Below are 19,831 nucleotides of genomic sequence, written 5' to 3'. Positions count from 1 at the left end.
CAGAGGTTACAAATTAAAAAAGAGGTGCAGGTGCAGGTGCAGGTGCAGGTGCAGGAGGTGTTCATGCAGTGGCCAAATGGAAGGTAGTGTCGTGGCAGTGGGTTAGAGTGTGGCGGATGCAGTTAGTGCTGGTCACCGATGGGGCCTTACCCTGGTAGTCAATGTTAACTACTTTGTGGCTGTGGATGAGGGTGTTGTTGGGATTGCTGTTCGCCAGCTGGCGGTGCACAAATTGGCGGTGGCCCGCCACAGCAGTGGTGGTTAATGGGGTAGCCGACAATGATGGCGACGACGACGACGACGTTATGGACATGGAAGCGTTTGCGGATGATGTGGAGTTGATGTGTCGCATACCTTGTCCCTGCATCAAACTAATCCCGTTTTCCGTGACTCCCTGTGAAGTGATGTGAATGCGCCGGATCTTGGGCTCCGAGTGCTTGTATATCCCGCTGGGCTGGGTGAATAGATTGTTGCCGCAGATGCCTAATAGGGGGAGGAATTAGAGAGATTCCGATTAGAGTTCCGTCAGGATTCAAGACAAGCCTTTCCACTTACTCCTCTCACAGTCCGTGGATGAGGGCGACTGCCTGCTCTCGGCACTTTGCGGCGACACAGCCGCATCCGGCTCCGAGCTGGACACGCATTGCACCTGCCAAGACAAGAATGGATTAGGTTACCGCAGCGTTAAGAAGCTTCAAAGCACTCACCATATCGCTGCCGCTGCTTCGATGGCTGGGCGGTCGTTCCGGACTTCGCGGACTACAGGTGGTGGTGTCAGGCGGACTGGCAGCTGCCGTTCCCTGACGATTCATCAACCCGGACTCGGCCACATAGGTGGTGGTCTGGGCGGCTGCAGGCTGTAGGCTGATCTGCGTGTGGGACTGCGGAGCTGGCTGGGGCTGGTGCTGAGGCTGAGGCTGGTGCTGGATCTGGATGGTGGTGGTCGTGGGACTAGCCTGGACGAAGGAAGCGCCGCCCTGCTGGCCGGTCGGCATCACCAGACCCATGGGCGTGGAGTAGATCTGTCCAATGGGGCTCAACTGGCCATTAGCACCCACTATGTACTGCTGACCCCCGGCGCTGGGCGAGATGAAGGAGGGCTTGCTCTGTGGCGACGGTGTGCGCAGCATTACGGGACCCTGGGGCGTCAGTAGACTCGTCGTGGGCATGTTCTGGATCTGCAGTAACGTGGCATCCGGGGCCATCACCAAGCCAGCCGGCATTAGAAGCTGCTGCCCAATGAGATTCACCTGCTGCAGGATCTGGCCGTTTTGGAGGAGCAGCTGCTGGGTCTGCGGGGCCGCTTGTGGATTCGGCTTGTTCACCACGATTCCTTGAATGCCGGGACTGAGCTGGAACTGTTGCGGGAATTGGGGAGCAGCTGCCGCCGCTGCTGCTGCTGCTGCCGCCTGCTGGTGGAGCAGGGCGGGTGCCTGACTGGGTATGCTGGGCGAGATCTGGGGCGATAGCGTCTTAGCGGGTGAACTCGGCGGCGGTGTGCTACAGATTGAGCTCTTGCGCTTTCGCGCTCTTCTCTTGGTGTCCGGCGAGCTGATGATCAGGGTTTGCGCAGGAGGGGGCTGCGGCATGGCCAGCAGCTGCTCCGCTTGCTGTTGGGTCTGGGACTGATGCTGCTGCTGATGCTGCTGGACGATATAGCCGCCGTTGGGCAGTGTGTTGAGCAGAACTGCAGTCTGCGGCTGGTTGGTGGCTCCTCCTGCCGCCTGATTGATCTGCCCCGCCTGCGAGGTGATGATCTGATGGTGAAGCAGCTTGGCCCCGCCAGAGTTCAGGATGACTGTGCTGCTGCTGCTGCTACTGCTGCTGGAACTTGCCGCAGCCACTGCAGTGGGCTGACTGACGATGTAGCCACCGCCAGGCTGCGGATGCAGCTCCGCCGTCTGCTGCTGCTGTTGCTGCTGGATGATGACACCACCCTGTCCCGGCTGACCCGGGCGATGGTGTTGCTGCGCCTGTGCCTTGTTGCTGGGCGTGGGAATGACCAGAAGCTGTCCCGAGGACGTCATGATCAGTTGGCCACCGCCGCCCGAAGGACCCATTGCCCCGGCCATCGACTGAAGCTGTGCCACTGCAGAGTTGGAGCTGCTCAAGGTGGTGGTCACCGGGCGTGCCGTTAAAGTGCCCGTGCCCGCCGTGGAGGTCACAATGCTTCTGGTCAGCGTGGCCATGGCTGCACTGCTGCTGGCCACTGGCAGCCGCTGGCTGGATATAAAATGTGCCTGCTGCTGCTGTTGCTGGCGCATCACGCGGAGATGGGCGGGCACGGTGACTGGCGCTGGAGTTGGAAGATTGCCCTGGGGCTGGGTGCGCATCTGCAGCACCTGCGGCTGGATCTGGACCTGCAACTGGGGCTTGGGTGAGGCCGAGGGTGTGCTCTTCGCCGAATCCATTGAATCTGTGGGCGAGGAGAGGCTCTGCCGCGGACTCTCGTGGCTGGTGGAGATGGCGCCCACCTGTTCGGGTCGCTTCTCGAGTGGCGGCGTTTCGGCAGCACTGCTGGATACGGGCGACTCCTGGGGAGCTGGCACCACAGTTACGCTGGTTATCTGCGGTTTCTGTGGCCGCGCAAAGGCGGTGTCCACCTGCAGGGAACGGGCTCCGACCATGGGAGCACTTTGTGGACTACTCACGGGCACTGGCTCGGCCTCCCATTTGCCAAAGAGCGAGAGTCGTCGCATCCTTTGGCGCTGCAGCTGTTGGAGTTGCTGCTGTTGGAGATTTTGCTGTTGCTGCTGCTGCTGTTGCTGGGAGCTATGCACGATGGGTTCCTGGGGCAGAGCTCGCGCAGTGGATGTTGCCGGCACTGTTTTGGTTATATCCAGACCCACTCCTCCCAGGGAATTGTGGAGCAGTGCCGTTTGCTGCTGCAAATAGCCAGCGGGATCGTCCTTGAAGTTGGGCTGCTGCTGTTGCTGCTGGGTAATGTTGGTGGCTCCTCCCGCAAAGGCAACAGTCGCTGGAGGCGGCTTTATCACATGTCCCGCCACTGAACGCTGGGGTGCAGCTCCGCCAGCTGGAGCTAATGCTTGACTAGTTGGCACCGCACTCGAGACCGGAAGCTGGAGCGGAAGCGGGTGCGAGGACGTCGCTGTGGACGCGGGCGTGGTCGAGATCCGGACCGAGGCAGGTAATTTGTTATTGCCATATTTGTGGCAATCAGCGTCTGCAAATGGAGCAACAAATTGAAAAGGCAAAGTCAGTGAAAGGTCAAGATACACATTCTCTCTCTCTCGCTCAGGCTCCGTTTGGTTATGCAAAGCGCGTCGCGTCCTTAAAGTGCCCGCAACGTGTCCGAACCCCACCGAGAGCAAAAGCCACCCACAAAGGTCGGTTAAAGTTTGAAAGCCGAGGCGGAAAAGGGATACAAAAAGGGGGCCAAGCGACCCGAATTAAATCAGAGCACACAGACAGAGAGACAGACGTGCGGCAAAAGGTTCCACTCCACAAAAGAGAAATGCTGGGCTGGTCTATAAGCTTAAGCATATAATGGCAGACTTATAATTAAAAAGGTTTACCTCCCCAAAAAACAAAAAGGCAGCGATGCAGGCCAACCGCGGTGAAATTTAAATTCATTTAGCTAGGCAGGCAACAACGATTCCCAGTAAATACTCGCCACACCCACACAGACCGCATCCTGGCCAGCCAAGGGCGTCAGTCCCCCATCACCCACACCCACAGAACCACCCACCAAACTGCGATGGCTCGCGAAAATTTCTAAATCGCGCAAAACTTTTGCTTTGTGCGGGCGGTTTTAATGCGACGCTGATTGGACTCTCCACCCCGAAGGATTGCTGGGGGAGGATTGCAAGTGAATGGCTGGTAGATTGCTCCAGTCTGGGCTGCATACATACTGTACAAGGTGTGGTGGCAGTGGACGCGCTCAAGCAAACTTTTGCCATCAAGTCCCTTTTGTTTCAATTAACCTTTTCATTTTAAAGTTTTTAACAATGTTTGCCAAATGTTGAGCCGAGCTGAGCGGGAGTTATCTTCTCTCCCTTCGGAAATGAATGAATGAATGAATGAATGAATGTGGGAGCAGCTTGCGAAACCCTTTTACCCCCCAATCGGCAACAGTTTTGCCGTGTTGTTTTCCCTTTTTTTTTGCTCCCCTGCAAATATCTCAAATGGAAATCAAATTGCTTTGAATTGCTGGAAGAAGAACCCTTTCAGAAACTCAACCCGCCTGCGGCTGTTGCAGATAACAGCGTAGTTTGGGATGCTGAATTGCTGCGGTGCGGTGTCAATGGAAGGGAAAGTTTCTGCAACTGCTGCTTCCCGGTTGATTGCAAACGGGGACTGGGGACTGGGGGAATCCAATGCAAATAGTCCAGCGAATTAGTTATATACCTCAGCACTGGCCGGTGAAAAAGAGTTGTAGAAAACTCAAATACAAAGGTTTTTAGACGGCCATTAATAAGGAATTTCTTCATACGGCTGTCGTTCTTAGGTATAGACAGTGGGAAGTACTGTCAACTAAGAAAAAACTTCCTAAACAAAAGGAAATTTCTCCGTTAACTTTAAAAAGGTTTCCCATTTTCAGGCAAATAGCCCTAAAAACAAGAAGATTTTTCTAAATTAAAAAGTGGCCTTCTTATGGCAATTTTAGATAAACATTTTTATAAGTGTATAAGTAAAAACATAGGTAATTTATTTGTACAGTGTCCATGTGCAGCAAAGGCTGGACACAGGACATAATAAAAGTTGCATTCATTCACTTAAATTTCATGAGAAATTCAATTTATTTTATATAAAGCATCAACTTTTATTGTTATAGTATTCAATAAAGCCTCTAAAAATAGAGAAAATCTTGAAAACTTAACAAGACTTTGGGTGTCTCTGGCTAATTGGCTTCCAGTGACACTGAAGTCAAAGAATAACTTTTCCAGTTTTCCCTCTTTTCGTGTCACCTTCAAAAGCTGCTAAAGCTACACCCAAAGACCCATTCCGAGAAATCTAGTGCTTAGAGGCAAAGCTGTCCAAATTGCTGGGAGCATTCTCAAGTGTGAATGGCAGCAGTTGGGGGTCTTTAATAAACATAACATTTATTTATCATGTTGCTTCGCTCGATTTAAAGCGCCTGCAGCGGAGAAAAGCGAGAGGGAAACCGGGAAACTAGGGGAAACCCGGTGGGTGGCATTTTAGAGGAGAGATGGAAGTCTTTGACTAACGCGTTGTTTTGTCGGAAAGCGTCAAGTTCCTTTGACTGGCGTCACACAAAGGACAAAATCAAAACAAGCTGAAGAAAGGATGAGTTGTTTGAATGGGGACAGTAAGCAGGTATGGGTGGGTCGGGAAGCAACCGAAATGCACTTCCTGCATCCATCCCCTATAGAGTAAGCTTGTTGAACTCGGCGCTTTCGCTGTGTGTTTGTATTTGTGTTGGCGTTCGTTTGCCAGTGTTCGCCTTGTATTTTTATCCTCTTCCTGCCCCGTTCCTGACTTCTTCCACCTCCGTATCCTGTGCATCTATCTGTAGCTCTCACTCTACAGCTCTGTATAGCTGTGGGTTTTTGTGTGCAGTTTCACTTTATCATTGTCTAGGCATCGTTTTTCACTTGGCAGCAGAAGCAGCAGCAGCCATAGTGAACATCGAGCACCTTTTTCACTGCATCTGTTTGCAGAGCCTCACGCACACACTCGAAGCATGTGTGTGCTGCTAACAGGTGAGGTCACAATTTTGGAACTATCGGGGGAATAACTAAAATTATGAAGGGGCCATGGTCTCCTTAAAGGGGGAAAGGTAAGCCTTAAGTGATCTTTTTTGTATATATTTTTAGGCAAGCAAGTTTATTATTATTTATTTTGCTTCTGTAATAGGTAATTTCTCTTTAAAAGTAAAAATTACGTTGCACACATCGTGAATATGGTTTATTTTATTTGTTCAATTTATTCTTTTCTTCTTTAATTGTCAAACGTATTTCCCTTTAAGACTTTGCTAAAAATCTTTAAAGTCATTTTCTTAACCCCAACTGTGAGCAAACAAAAGTCTATATGTGTGTGTATAGCAATTGTGTGCACTTCCTGCTGTGCTCCATTTTGGCCTGGCTTTGCTTAGGATTTTCCTTGGCCCAGCCTGCACTTTTCGCACGTATCTACACTAGTTTTCCTTTCGGCCTGACCTCACCTCCGGCCATATCCTTCTCCTTCCGCAACCCATCTCAGGCTCACCCTGTGCATCCGTCGTCGTCGTCGTCGTCGTCTTCGCCTTGTTCGTCGTCAGTCGTTGTCGCTGTCGTCGTTTTTATTGGGGTTTTCGTTTCGTTTCTGCTTATTTTTTTTACTTTTGCAGTTGCGCAAAAATGCAGGCATCACATTTTTCTATAGCATGCTTTTGGGCGCTGCAAATGCTCGTCCCCCAAGGGGGCGCTTTGACAGCCAGGGTTGCCATGGCGCCGATAATAAGCAAAAAAAGAACCCGTCTGTCACTGCTGCAGCTCTCAAATGAACTGGCGAATTAAAAAAGGCTTTTCTACTTTGCGATGCATATACGATGCCTTTTTGGTCTCATTAAAAAGTTGTAAATCATAAAGGTTTTCGACTTGACAGCCCTTAAACTATTACTTTAATTCTTTAGCTGGTTTCCTAAACTTTTATAGAGAATCAAAGAACCGCCTGACAACCCTGGCCAAATCATATATAAATCCCATATTATAAGTACGATTTTTCAAGTATTTATACAGTTCATTTGATATATTTTCCCCCCCACTCACCTTTGTTGGCCAATTCAAGTGCAGTGGCTATTGCCGCTGGGGCTGTTGATGTTGCTACTGCTGACGAGGATGCTGAGGAGGCTGTTGTCGTCGTTCTGGCTGTCGATGTCATCAGTGTGGAGAACACATCGCTGACAGTTGCTGCTGGCCCAGATGCGGATACGGATACCGATACGGACACATCTTTGACAGCCTGCTGCTGCTTTAGATGTTGGGATTGCTGCTGCTGCTGTTGCTGTTGTGGTTGCAGTTGCTGAGATTCAAGAAATCGCCGCTGGTGAAGGCAAGGTGTTGGCATTGACGCCTCCGTCGGCGACTTGAGCGGCATATTGGGCACCTGCAATTAGCAAAAGGCAACAAATTGGCATAATTAGTGGAAATGCTTTGCAACAATCAAATTAGGCGCCGCAGTCACCCAACAAAGCCCGCAAACCAACACAAACGACGACGTGGAGACCGCACTGGCTGTCAAATATGAAATCGAAAATTTAATCAGCGCGCTCGGAATGCCAAATGCCCAAACCCCCGGGTCCACTCCACCCCACTCTGGGCACACACACACATCGCACATCGCATGGGGAACCGCACACTCGGCGGGGTGTGAGAGCTCGCTCGCTATTAATTTGCATGGGGAAACGTGAGTCGCATTCGTTAAAAATTAGATAAGCGCTTGGGGCGCCATTTGGCATTAACGTTTTCATACCCTTCAATTAGAAAAATACGCCTCGGCTAATCTACGAAATGTTGCCTCACATAAAGGTCTATTATTTCAGCTAATAAATTTTAATGCTTTGAGTTTCCGGAACTTTTAAGAGTTGATATACTATAAACGTAAATATATTAAAATGGGGGATATATGGGTCTATGATACTGTACTTTAAATTTTAAGTCGAATTTTTAGTTAACTTAGCACAATATAGTCATAGGTATCTGGAAAACACTGCACATATGCACATATATGTACATAGTAGACTTCTGCATGAATGTACTCATTTGTAGCATAACAGATCTGTACAGTAGTGTAGAGTTCTTAAAAATACTGCACCCAATCCTTTCTGTACAGTATACTCTATAGGCCAGAAGTAGATAGCACAACATTTTTAGTGTGCCCACTTTACGTGAGTGCAGTATATGGTTGTACCCTTCGGGAGTGAGTACTATATTTGCTGTACAGCTTGTTAGTTGTACAGCTTGTTAGTTGTATGTGTACAACTGTGCAGATGAGTTCAGTATTCTTCAATAAGTGCATAAAAATGGTACATAAAATAATGTTTCTCCATTCTAATATTAAAAATTTAAATATAAATTCTTTAATAAAATAAAATTCTTTATAAGAAATACATAGTACACACGAGAACTCTATATGTGTGCATGTACCAGTCATGAAGTTTCACTCACTGTACAATAAGTCAACTGCACACCAAAACACTGTACAGTGCCTGACTACTGCACACCATTTTTGCTGTACTCATAAACAGCTGTACAGCTATGGAATGAGTGAGAACACTGTCTGTCAAAACAGAGAATACTACCCTACTCACTCACATCCAAGTATACTGTGCAGTAAAAAGTGTGTTCCCGTTTCTAGAATAAGTGATTCATTTGTCGTTTTGGATGCATTCATGCAGAAGTCTAGTACATAGTTCTATCCTTTAGGGTTATATTTAATGATCTGATAATTGAAAGTTAAACATCAAGGTCTAAATGAAATCTCTGATTAATTAATTAATTGTACAGTGTCATAACCGCATAAAAAAACAGCATATTCAGTAATCTATGAGAAGTAAAGAAAATATGACACATTCTTCACTTGTTTTTTCTGCAATCAATGTAAACGGATTATTTGGGGTTCCCCGAAATCAGCAAACTCGCTCTACCAAATTCAAATCAGATTTTGGCCACATTGTAAATTCAAATTATTACCGGCGAGAACTCCCTCCCCCCCATTTGTGTGCAAATTGATGAGTCAAAACATTGGGTTGATTACTTTGGAACACGACCTTGGGCCCCGGGGCCTGGGCATAGCACAGTCCAATTAGCATTTTGTAAATGAATACCCGACTACAACGACAACGAAGCCCCGGCCGAGTACACATGTAATCCAATCAAATGCATCAAATTCATCATTATCGAGTTGGGCTTTGGGTGAGATCAAAAGACTGGCAAATGTGTTGCCATGGCGACCGCAGAGGTACCCACCCCTTCCGCAGCATCTACTCCTCCTTCGCCTCCACCTCATCCTCGACTTGCTTTTGGGCGCAGCAGGTGCGCATGGAATTTATGCAAATGAATCGACCGGCAAAGGTTTCGATTTGCAGGCCTTTGCCCGCAAATCAGCTCATCCTCCTTCGCTTTTATGAACCATGACGACTACGAAGAGGGAGCTGGGATGTAGTGGTGACTGGGGGTTGGCGACGATGATGGACGACCCTTTTGGGACCGTGCACTTTTTGCCATTTCAATCAGTGGATGGCAATTGCTTCATTGGCCAGCCAAGCGATGGAAACGTGTCGCAACCATTTTTGGGTCAGCAATTTGTACAAAACACTCGGCAACGGACCTTTTAGGATCCGGCACTGGCACTGGCGGAACATTCAAGTGAACATTCCGCAGACCAAAGTTGGTTATTAAACATTAAAATGTTTCACTGCCTCTCATCCTTGCCTTCCTCCTGCTTCTCGGCTTTGCTTTTTATAGCACTGACCGACAGACGGGGACCAAGGAAAAGGAGCAATTGGAGGAGGCCATAAAGTGGCCCAAGTAACCTGACAAACGACCCGAGGAATAAAGCCCGGGGGAGCCCGGTGGCCCGGTGGTACTGTGAGCCAAGTGCTGAAATTAAACGAATCATTGGCGAATAAGTAGAGGATAATGAAACGTGAAACTGGAGGCCATCTCTCTGGGGGGAATTGCGTTACAGCCTTACTCCGTTTAAACAGAGAGAGAGAAAGCCAATTTATTCATAGTGTGAAGAGGAAAGAGTCTATTAATTTGCCACGCCCTGCTGGTAAAAGATAAATCCATTATGTACATTCATTTCAAACTGAAATCACAGCCAAAATCCCATTCCTTGATGTCTGCTTGCTTGGTGCAACTTGTGCTGTTGCTCGTCCCCTTGATGCTGTGTTGCCTTTGTGGCAGTTTCAAGTGCTGTTTTTGTTGCAGCTTGGCTATGCCACTTAGTCAAAAGGCAGTTGGCGTCCGTCTTGCCGCAGAAAGCAAACATAATTTCAACTTTTGAAATGCAATAAAACCACAGCTCATCCCCCCTGGCAACACACAGATCCCCGCCGGCTTAGAGGCAATCCTCCTGCCCCTCCTCCTCCTGTTATGCGAAAGCAAACAGACAAACAAATGGATGTAGAACATTTCGCATTTGCCAACTGGGTCGTCTGGGTTCGGAATTGGGGTTGTTGTTGGAGGTTCTCTGTCGGTAGATCTCCTTCCAGCCGTGTCTGCCTGGCAAATTATATTCGTATATATAATAAATGGTGAAAATAAAAAAATTACACAAATGCAAATGCAAGCTGCAATCAAACGTTGCCATGCCAATGGCAGAAGCTCTCCCTCTGTTTGGGTCTCCTCTATTTCTCTGGTGAAAATTCGATGCGAGTTTAAAACATAATATCCAAATTTAATTGGCATTTAATGGAAAAATAATTAAGCAAAAGCTGTGCACGTCCTGCTGCTCGGTGGCTGTTGCAGCTTCTGTTGGTGACAGCAAGAGGAGCCAGAAGCCACGTCGGGTGCTGCTGCACCTTCAATGTGATGAACGACTATTTGATTACTCGTTAAATTTGCATTCAATTGCTTGTAGAACTTGTGCATTAATTTATTTTATTTATTATTAAGTAATAAATTGGTTTGCATTTGAAGGAAACGGGTTCTTGATTGACAAGATTTCCTGTTTTTATTTTTACTCAGGCACTAGTAAGCTAATTTTTCTAGTATTCTTTCCAATTTTTTAAAATCTAGTTACCTTATAACTTACTCATATTTATTATATCTATAGCATCGCATTTTAAACTCTAATAACACGTTTAACATATGATTGAAATATTAAAACTAAATTACTGTTTATACTTAAACAAGTTAATTATTTAGTCATTTAGTTTATACCTCTGACATTTGCTTTTTATGAGATATTTATCATCTCTTGACATTTTCAGTAAGCTAATATATTTTCGTTTTTATTTTATATACACGACATTATCTATGAGTTTTGTCAAGTAACTATAGCTACATTTAAATACATATTTTAAGCTTAACTCAGTGACAAAATTTTAGAAAAATTTATCTTCATTTTTCCTTAAAATTCTCACATTCATTCTTTCCTGGCAATTGGTTTCCCTGGCAAACCGAGCATATCCCATTGGATATATGCTGAACAGCATAATGGCCACCAAAATGGTTATTAGCAGGAACAGAAGCAAATCCAGCCAAGCGTTGAGGCGACACGTTGACACTCTGCATACACACAGAGAGCGTGCGGCTAATGAATACAACCATTACACACATGACTATACATATAATTGAAAATATATTCATATATACATATATACATTGGCTGTTTACACAAACCAAAGTGTCCATATATAGTGCATATTTGACGTATTAACTGGGCTTATTCCGGGCCGAGAATGAGAAGGAGACGCGGCCACAGAAAGGGGCGTGTTATACACGCAACAAAATGCAAGCGAAAATGCCAGCGAAATACCAACAAACATTGCACTTTTGCATGCATAATTGTGAAAATTAAAACGAAACTCAGGCAGACATCCAAGCGTTAGGGGCGGTTCCATGTCCATGTGGAGCTGTGCGGGAGGAAGGGTTGCTCACCAGGGGGGTGGCCATGCCGGAGTCCAGCCGTGGCAATATGCAAACGAGCTGGGCGAGACTTATGCTGGCGGCGGGGGAGGGGCGCCGGTGCAGGTGCGAAGCATGCACAGGTGCACCGTCGGTGTTGGGTTTCATTAACGTCATAATGACTGTCGGGCGGCTGACTGCTTTAATCCTTTGTCGGGGTGGACTCTACCTCTGTCTCTGGCCCGGGCTTTCAACCAGCTCGGACACGGCCTCGAACTCGGACCTGGACACGGACACAGACCTCCTTCGGGCAATTGTGCGCGCACTCGCAACAGGAACTTGCTGCGCTGCCGGATATGAGTAATCGCTCAGTCACGTCGCCATTGGAGAGTCCTGCAGCAAGATTTTCCTGTCAGGACCGGGCTCCTTCTCCTACTGCAGGGCAACGAGACCGAGTGCAGTGCCATGACGTAACCCACAGCGGAAATCGCTCGACGGTCGCCGGGCGGGCGTGCGTGCAATTCCCTGGTTAATGCTCGATTCTCTGCTTAGTTTCATGTCGGTTCGAGGGGACGGAGAGTGTCCTGCCTGCAGGATGCCATTTAAACTAAATTGAAATGCAGAAGCCTTGAAAGAACCCACACAAACTGTATGCATTTCACCGCCCTGGCATTGGAACTCGCTTTAAGCGGAAATTAAATCAAATTGAAGCGACAGTGCACGTCAGTGAACAGGAAATGCAGTCGAACTTTCTATATAGTATATATACACAATCGCTGAGCCATGCAAAAAATCGAGTTATGTACTTCTAGCTTTACATATATGTATAAGAATTTCCTCAGCATGGCCGTCGTTTTTCTTGAAAGTATTTGAAGCTCTAAGCGGAAATTAAATTAAATTGCAGCGACAATGCGCATCAGTTGAGAGGATAAAGTGTGGAAATACATATATATCTGTATAAATATCCTGACTGAAAGCCACAAACGAATTTACTTAGGGAGGTCCTTCAAATATATAAAATTCTTTTAGGGATTAAGGCTAAATGCAACTAAAATTTTGAAAAAAAAACATAGCAATGAATGTGTCCTTTAAACTTTGCAAAATTAAATTCTTTTCTGTGTACTTTTGCCATAAAGGACTCACAAACTGGTTGAAGAAGCCCGCTAACTGCTCTGTGGCATTGATATCGATTTATAGAAACTATAGAAACTTTTCGGGGCAGTTAAAGGATTAAATGTGCAACTCGAATTTCTTTCTGTGAAATGGGAAAAGCAACTTGTTCACTGGCTGTGTAGTCCCCCAAAAGAAAACTTTTTCCGATGGCTTCAACTGTGTCAGTCACGTCGACCAGAGGGTACCTGGACACACATACATATATATATCTGGCTCTACCTCTGTACTTTTCCACCTTCAACCGGGCATGGCAACCACTCTTCAGCGGTTCACTCAACCGAACCCCTCTCGACATGTCTGCCATCCCTGCTCGTAGCCAGTGTCGTCCTGTTGCAGGTCCTGCTCCTATTCCGGGCAATGCCACGCTGTCTGCTCACGGCGCGGCGAACAACATTTAATTTGGACTAATGAAGTTTCCACAAAAACTGGACACCAGAGAGTGAGAGAGGTGCGCGAAGAATCGAGTGCCTGAAATTCAATTTCTGCCACCAAAACTGCGAAAATCCCCAGACAGCCAGCCAAGTGGGGTAAAGTCGAGTCAAGACAAGTCAAGTCTTCCTGCTCACTTTCGAGTGACGTGCAAATTACCCCCGAAAAAACAACAACAACAACAAATAAGAGCCCGAGCAAGATGAGGAGACGATGGAAACAACCATTGCAGCCCCGTAGCCGATACCATTCCCATTCCCATCACCATCCCCATCCCACCTGCCACCTGCCGCCTAATTGTTTTAGTTGTTGTTCCATGAATATGCTAAATTGTCTGCTACAGCCTGCCCTTCGCATCCGTATATCCGTGGCCTCGCTCTGCAAATGTTTATAAATGCAAATTGGCCGAAAAGTGCAGCAGCAGTTGGATAGGAGCCGTATAGCAGTAGGAGGAGGAGGAGGAGCAAGGAGGCACTGGTGCTGGTGCTGGAGCTGGGAGGATTCCGAATGACGGACGTGCTTGGCTGCATTTTGGTGTGTGCGTCAGAAACAGGCGAGAACCGGGAACTGCTAACTGCCAGCCAGGGTCCGTTGATTGAGGCACTCGGCCTGCGCGGGGGCAGCCCCGAATGACTGAATGAGTGACACCGAAACAATGTGCCGCGATAGCCGCCATCGCCCGCGGCTCACTTTCGTTTTCGTGGCCCTGACACCGCCATGCGCGATTCGCGATTGGGACTGCGATTGCGATTTGCGATACGGTTTCCAGAGCAGAGCTCCCCAGGCAGCCTTCACGCACATTCAGCTCAAGTCAGCTGGGCCACAAGTTGTTCTCTGGCGCGTAATTCGGTCTCAGGTGGGGAATACCAGGGGTTAAAGCCTTTGGTTTTATTTTAAAATGAGTTTTGTGTATATTAAGAGTCACAGTATTATTATTCAGATCTGGAAATATTCATACAAATTGGGTTCATTTGCTATATAAGAATAAATATGAAGAAAAGGGTACAAAAAGGCTTTCTATGACAAAGAAAAAGGTAACAAAAGACTCCAATAAAGTTAAAATATATATAACTTGTGAAATTTAAAAAATACAATCAAATACCATTAAATCAAATCGATATTAAATATTTCAAAAACAATAACTTATAATTTAATTGAAGCCTAGAATATCAGTAAACTTTGTTCGATTTTTAAACTACAAGTTACTTAAATAAATAATTTATAAGTTAATTTGTAGGGTAATCAATATCCCTATTAAATGTTTGTATGCCAGCGCCTCTGACATTTTGACTGCACATCTGTATGGGTACAACAAAAGCAACAATTAATATTGCTTTTATTGTTATTGTAGGCTGTAAATTTTTGAAACAACGTTGCCGACTCTGACGCTGACATCGTTCGGCGCTGACCTTCTCAAGTTTGTTTGTTTGCCTTGTTGCGACGCTTCAGCTTCAGCTTCAGCTTTTGCTTTTGTTGGGGCCAAAGTTTTATTTGTTTACTCAACTTGCCTCGCTGTAAGACCCCTGAGAGGCAAAATGCTGCGTACAATGCTCTCAAAATAGAAATCCAATGTGGTCGAATGCCTTGTGGAAAATCAATTTCAATTGTCTCGCACTTATCGAAAAAAAAAAAAAAAAACGCAGATATATCGCATTGAGTCAATCTTTTTCGCTTTGTTTGTGTTTCGGCATTTCGTTTGCACTTTGCAATTGAAAATTTCAATTGTAAATAATTGTTTAATTATCGACAATTGCAGCTGACTGACTGAGAGAGCACAACAAAGCGTTCGTTTAGCCTGCCTGCGTCATGATTACCCACCCGGCTGTTGCTCCTTCTCCTCCTCCACCTCCTGCTGCTTCTCCCTTGACCCCTTTTAAGCCACCGCCCAGTGCAGCCCATTACCCCCCATCAAAAGGTCATAAACCAAAATCTGAGTCATGGACTTCAGTGAACGAAGAAAATATATGATTATTATGCATACGCGATGTAGGCGGGATAATTAAAGAGAGCTTGGCATTTGGCTGTGTAATTACCATGTATTTCACTCGATGCTCCATGTGTCTAATTAACCACACTGCGTATACGCAATCCGTATATTACGTACACGCCGTGGTGTCCACGAGCGCATTACGGCCATGAATAATACATCAATCAGTCAAATCGGATTGCATTTGCTTTCCTCAACCGACTTTTATTATTATTTTCCTGACAATTTTGTTGGATTGGTTATGTGGCAAAATAGCTTGGCATTAAGTGCAGTTGCACTGAAAAAAATGGAACTATGGCATATGAGCTCCAGAAACTCTTGCTAGAAATTAAATATAAATAGAATAAATAGAAAAAGGATTTCTACTACTTTTCCCGCTTTAATTGTCATCTTTAAGACCCATTTATTTCTCTTTGTGTGCTTCAAATACTTGGACAATCTCTGATCTAAACTACCGGCACTCAAAAAACTAGTTATGTCTGCAACTGCAATTGTCTGCCGTCGTCCATCAGCTTCTCTGCTCCACTTAGCATTATTTTGCGGCTCCAACTTTCCAATCGCAGCCACTAAAACACTCAGGGTCTGTCCGTTTTCCACTGCCCCGCATCTCCATACCAATCCCCATCCGTTGCTTGAAATTTACCAAGGCGACATCATAATTTGCGGGCCCAACCTCGGCGCATGACAAGTTGCGCCTGCCATGCGATACGATGGCCGTGTTCAATCCAAAGCGAGTGACTGACAGCCGCTTTGTCTAGCCAAGACTTTCTGGCCAAGACTTTCACCAAGCATACACACAAACACACATGAGCATAAGGAAGAGTTGGGTAAGAAATATAAAGAAAGAGAGACAAAAAGACAAAAAGAAATCCCTAACCTACCACACCTCAAAGTTCGAATCTCGAAAGCAAGAAAGAAAGGCTGTTAAGGCCATAATCAAAACAGAAATGCGAACAAATCAGCAAACGAACGTAGAGACTTCATTATGTTGGGCCATCAATCATGGCCAAAATGAAACGCGATTGCCGAGTTGAATGTGCCAAGAGTCGCAGACAAGACACAAAACTAAAGAAAAATACAAAATAAACAGTTGCCACAAAATCCCCGATGCCAATCCGCATCATTCCCTGCCGCCCCATTACCAGCGCCAGCCCGAAAGTTATGGCCAACAGGGAGCACAAGCACATGCACACACACACACAGTCATCGACTCTTGTGGTCAGAAGATGTGGGAATGGCCAGGAGAAAGAAACAGAGAAAGACACAGGGAGAGAGAGAGAGAAAGAACGAGACTGGGACTATCGGTGGCACAATGAAGTGTTTAGTAAACAAATTGCGGTTGCCTTTTGATAATACGCAGCTCAGCTTAGCACTCGAAGGGAGTGGAAGCTGTGAGCAGCTCTTCGGGGGAGTTTGCTAAACGATGCAAAGCCAGAACAGGAGCGGGTGGAAATGTGGAGGTGGAGGTGGCGATGGAGATGAAACTGGGCAGGGATGAGCCAAGTTATAAGTGCATTGCACCGAAATATCGATTGACGGAGCAGCTGGAGCAAGCAGCAGCAGCAACAAAAGACGACAATCAACGCTGACGGCGGCGGGTTCAGACATTCAACTTAAAATGCGTGTGTGTGCACTGAGAAAAAAGTGAATAAGCGAGCTTAATTAGCAATGATTAGAGAAAAGGCCTATATTTACATATAGCTGAAAATTTAATATGGTTTTCTAAGGGTAAACATAATTTAAATATGAATTTCTTTGTTTCTGCTAATTGCTTTAATTTGGCACGCACATTCTTGGCAGAGTTTAAATGAAACTTAAAATAGCATGTGCTAAAAATAGCTAAGGTCCCCAGTATTTAGCAATTTCTGGGTCACTAATAAAAAACAAAAAACTGAGAAAAGACTTGCCTAAAATGTTAAGCTTCTAAATATTCCTTAAAATCATTTCACAGATATTTTTCAAGCGAGAATTCTCTCGCTAAATTCCTCTTCATATTCAGGTCACATTTTTCCCAGCGTGCACTCGTCCAAGTTTGTTGGAGCATATTAAAAGGACATTGAATGTGCGGCGGGGCGTTGGGTGGCTGCGTGGGCGGTGGATCCAGTTCCACTTTCAGCTTCAGCCCGCTCGGTCGTTCGCTCGGTTGGTTTGTCGGGCGTTGGCGTTGGCGCTTGACGGCATCAACGTCACGCAAAAAAACCAAAGGGAAACAATAAACTCAAATTAATGACCTCAGCCGGGGACGGCGATGGAGACGGAGAGGGGAACAGTGACGGGGATAATGGAGACAGAAGCCAATAAGACCTGCAAGAACAACAATGTCAGTGGGGAACGGGAGGTTCCAGAAATAATCATAATAATACCAAGACGAGCGAGACCAAGAGACCAAGACCAAGACCAAGACGAGCGAGACCAAGGAAAAAGAGCCAACACAGAAGTCCATGTCTGGGCGTGATTTACCGTTAACAGTTTTTTGTTGTCGAAAATTAATCTTATTGCAGGCGATTTCACTGCGATTTTCACTGCACTCACAGAGTGTGCTCTGTAAAGCGCTGCACAGACACAGACTTATACAGAGAGATATATACAAATTGGAGCTGCCCCCAGAGCTGCTCCAAAAGCGGCAGATGGTCATGGGGATTCATCGGCTGGCTTGGCTCCTCTCAGATCTCCATCTCGGCAGAGTCAGACCAACTCTGCTCCGTGATTATGCAGTCGACGTCGCTCTGCCATCGTCGTCGTCGTCGTCGTCGTCACAGTCGATTTGTTGTCAAACTGGTTTTACAAATATTTTGCGTTAATCTGGAAGCCCCAGCGATGTGGGGTTTATTGAGCGGGGAATCAGTTACATTGCCATAGAGCCAAGTAAAGCTCAGTGAAAGTCCGCTGTGCGCGGCAGTCGCCTCATTTTGCTTCATTTCACCCTCTCTCTCTCCCCGCCCTCTGAGTCCAACAGTTGCCATCAATTCCAGCTGCCAGCTAGTTAGCTCCCAGCACATTCAATTAGATTTAGCGCTGGCTTCGGACTCCGGCACATATAGGTATAGGTATACCAATAGCGTTGGCTTTGGCTTCCCCCGTTTGTTGGATCAGCTCATTCATGGCTCGGTATTTACAGCCAATTATGAGACAAACAAGTCCAATGCGCCAATGTTTAACGATGGCACCGTGACACGAACCCAGAAAAGTGAGAAGTTTAGTCGGAAAAGCAAAGCAGTTAAGCTCAAATACATATAAAACTTGTAGGTGATTTTATTGTCTATAAGATTTAAGAACCAAATTATATTATTCTTCACTTCAACTTCAAGTGGCCTTTTTCATCTGCTATTAACTCACATTGAGATTTTTAGGACCCAATAATATTGTTTTATTACCCTCAGAATTTTATGTTTTGTTTGTTCGGTGTGGTAAATATGTTTCACTGCTTTTGTTCATGACTTACCTGGGCATTAAAGTCAAATAGGTATTCCGGGCGCAGCGGACACGGCAGGCCGCACTTGCAGGTACCCTGTGAGAGCAGATAGTCCTTGATCTGGAACTGCGTGCGCATCGTTTTGCCCGAGGGGCTGCAAAAGAGTTGGAGGGAAAGACAAATGGATTAGTGGGCGGGCGAGATTAATTAAGTGGAGTCAGCGGACTAGCCATTGCTATAGCTGTGCCGTTATTCACCGGCTAAACGCACAATTTGTTTTATGGAAATTATGCAGTCACCCCAAGGCTACTCGTGGGCCCTGAGGCCCGCAGAATAGTGAGTATAGTATTCCAGGGGCAATTAGTCGCAGTCAGCGGCAAATGGGCGAGTGCTTGATTAGCGACTCATTAGCATAATGGGCATTAACATGACAATGTAAAGCGGGGTTCTCGCATAAATTAATCCCAATCCGTGGCGATCGCTTCGATCTGGTTTGCCTTATTGCGTTATATGTGTTATGGCTGCCATGTGTAAGTTATCTGCGTTCTTGATTCTTTGGGAAACTGCGTAATGATACAGTTGGAATTTCGGGGTGAACTGCCGTCTGATGAAAATGCGCAACAGATATATGTTGTATGTCACATTTATGCTCAACAATGGCAAGAGGAACGCACAGGCAATTCTTGAGCTCAACATCTGCGAGAACAAAGACAAGCTCATACATATGCACATTTTTAGCGCGCCTATGCGCCATAAAATTATGAAAAGGCAAAAAATTGATTTAAATTTCGGGCACTTAAATACCTTAAAAGGGGACACAGCAACAGAAAAAATGAAGAAACCCCGGCAAATCCAGTTTTAATAATGCCAAGCCCCTTGGAAGCAGGGAGCAGCAGCAGCAGCAGCAACAGCATTTCCCTTCGCAACACAACACACACGTTAACCCTTGCTGCTCCCCTCTCCAACGGGCCACGCATGACCGCAAATCTGCCGACATAAATGCGTTGTCGCATGAGCTGGGGTTACTTTGGAATAAAAAACATACTCGTTTGTACACAAAAAGAACGCAAAAATTATGGAAGGGGTACAAAAAATCGGAGCTGCTTATTAATTGTAAAGTGTGAGCACGTTGATGGAATCAAGGGCGCTGATGATGACGCCGTCGTCCAAGGGGAGGCATGGCAGGAGCTGAAGCACTCGAGAGACTGATGCCAGGGCTCAAGTTCATCATACCGTCCCCTGCTCCTGACCCTCGGCACTCGTCTCCTGTCCCGACACCGAAAGGAAATACCC

General features: G+C 46.3%; 1 protein-coding gene across 11 annotated transcripts in view; it reads right to left on the bottom strand.

The window, feature by feature from the left end:
* sba (six-banded) overlaps positions 1 to 19,831 on the bottom strand; it is a 30,128-nt gene that overhangs the window by 2,922 nt on the left and 7,375 nt on the right. For 7 of the 11 annotated variants that reach the window (XM_070286454.1, XM_070286453.1, XM_070286458.1 and 4 more), the window contains 5 exons: positions 18,569 to 18,692; positions 6,732 to 7,068; positions 708 to 3,184; positions 556 to 649; positions 151 to 483 (listed from right to left, as the gene is read on the bottom strand). In XM_070286454.1, the coding sequence (XP_070142555.1) occupies positions 151 to 483; positions 556 to 649; positions 708 to 3,184; positions 6,732 to 7,068; positions 18,569 to 18,692 (3,365 nt within the window). Of the gene's footprint in view, positions 1 to 150; positions 484 to 555; positions 650 to 707; positions 3,185 to 6,731; positions 7,069 to 7,434; positions 7,536 to 18,568; positions 18,693 to 19,831 lie in introns of those variants that run through there. The other 4 variants (XM_017167964.2, XM_017167967.2, XM_070286460.1 and 1 more) reach the window with 2 other exon arrangements.

The sequence above is a fragment of the Drosophila kikkawai genome, chromosome 3R (assembly GCF_030179895.1).
Source record: "Drosophila kikkawai strain 14028-0561.14 chromosome 3R, DkikHiC1v2, whole genome shotgun sequence".
NCBI lineage: Eukaryota > Metazoa > Arthropoda > Insecta > Diptera > Drosophilidae > Drosophila > Drosophila kikkawai.
This window is presented reverse-complemented; position numbering and strand designations above follow the sequence as displayed.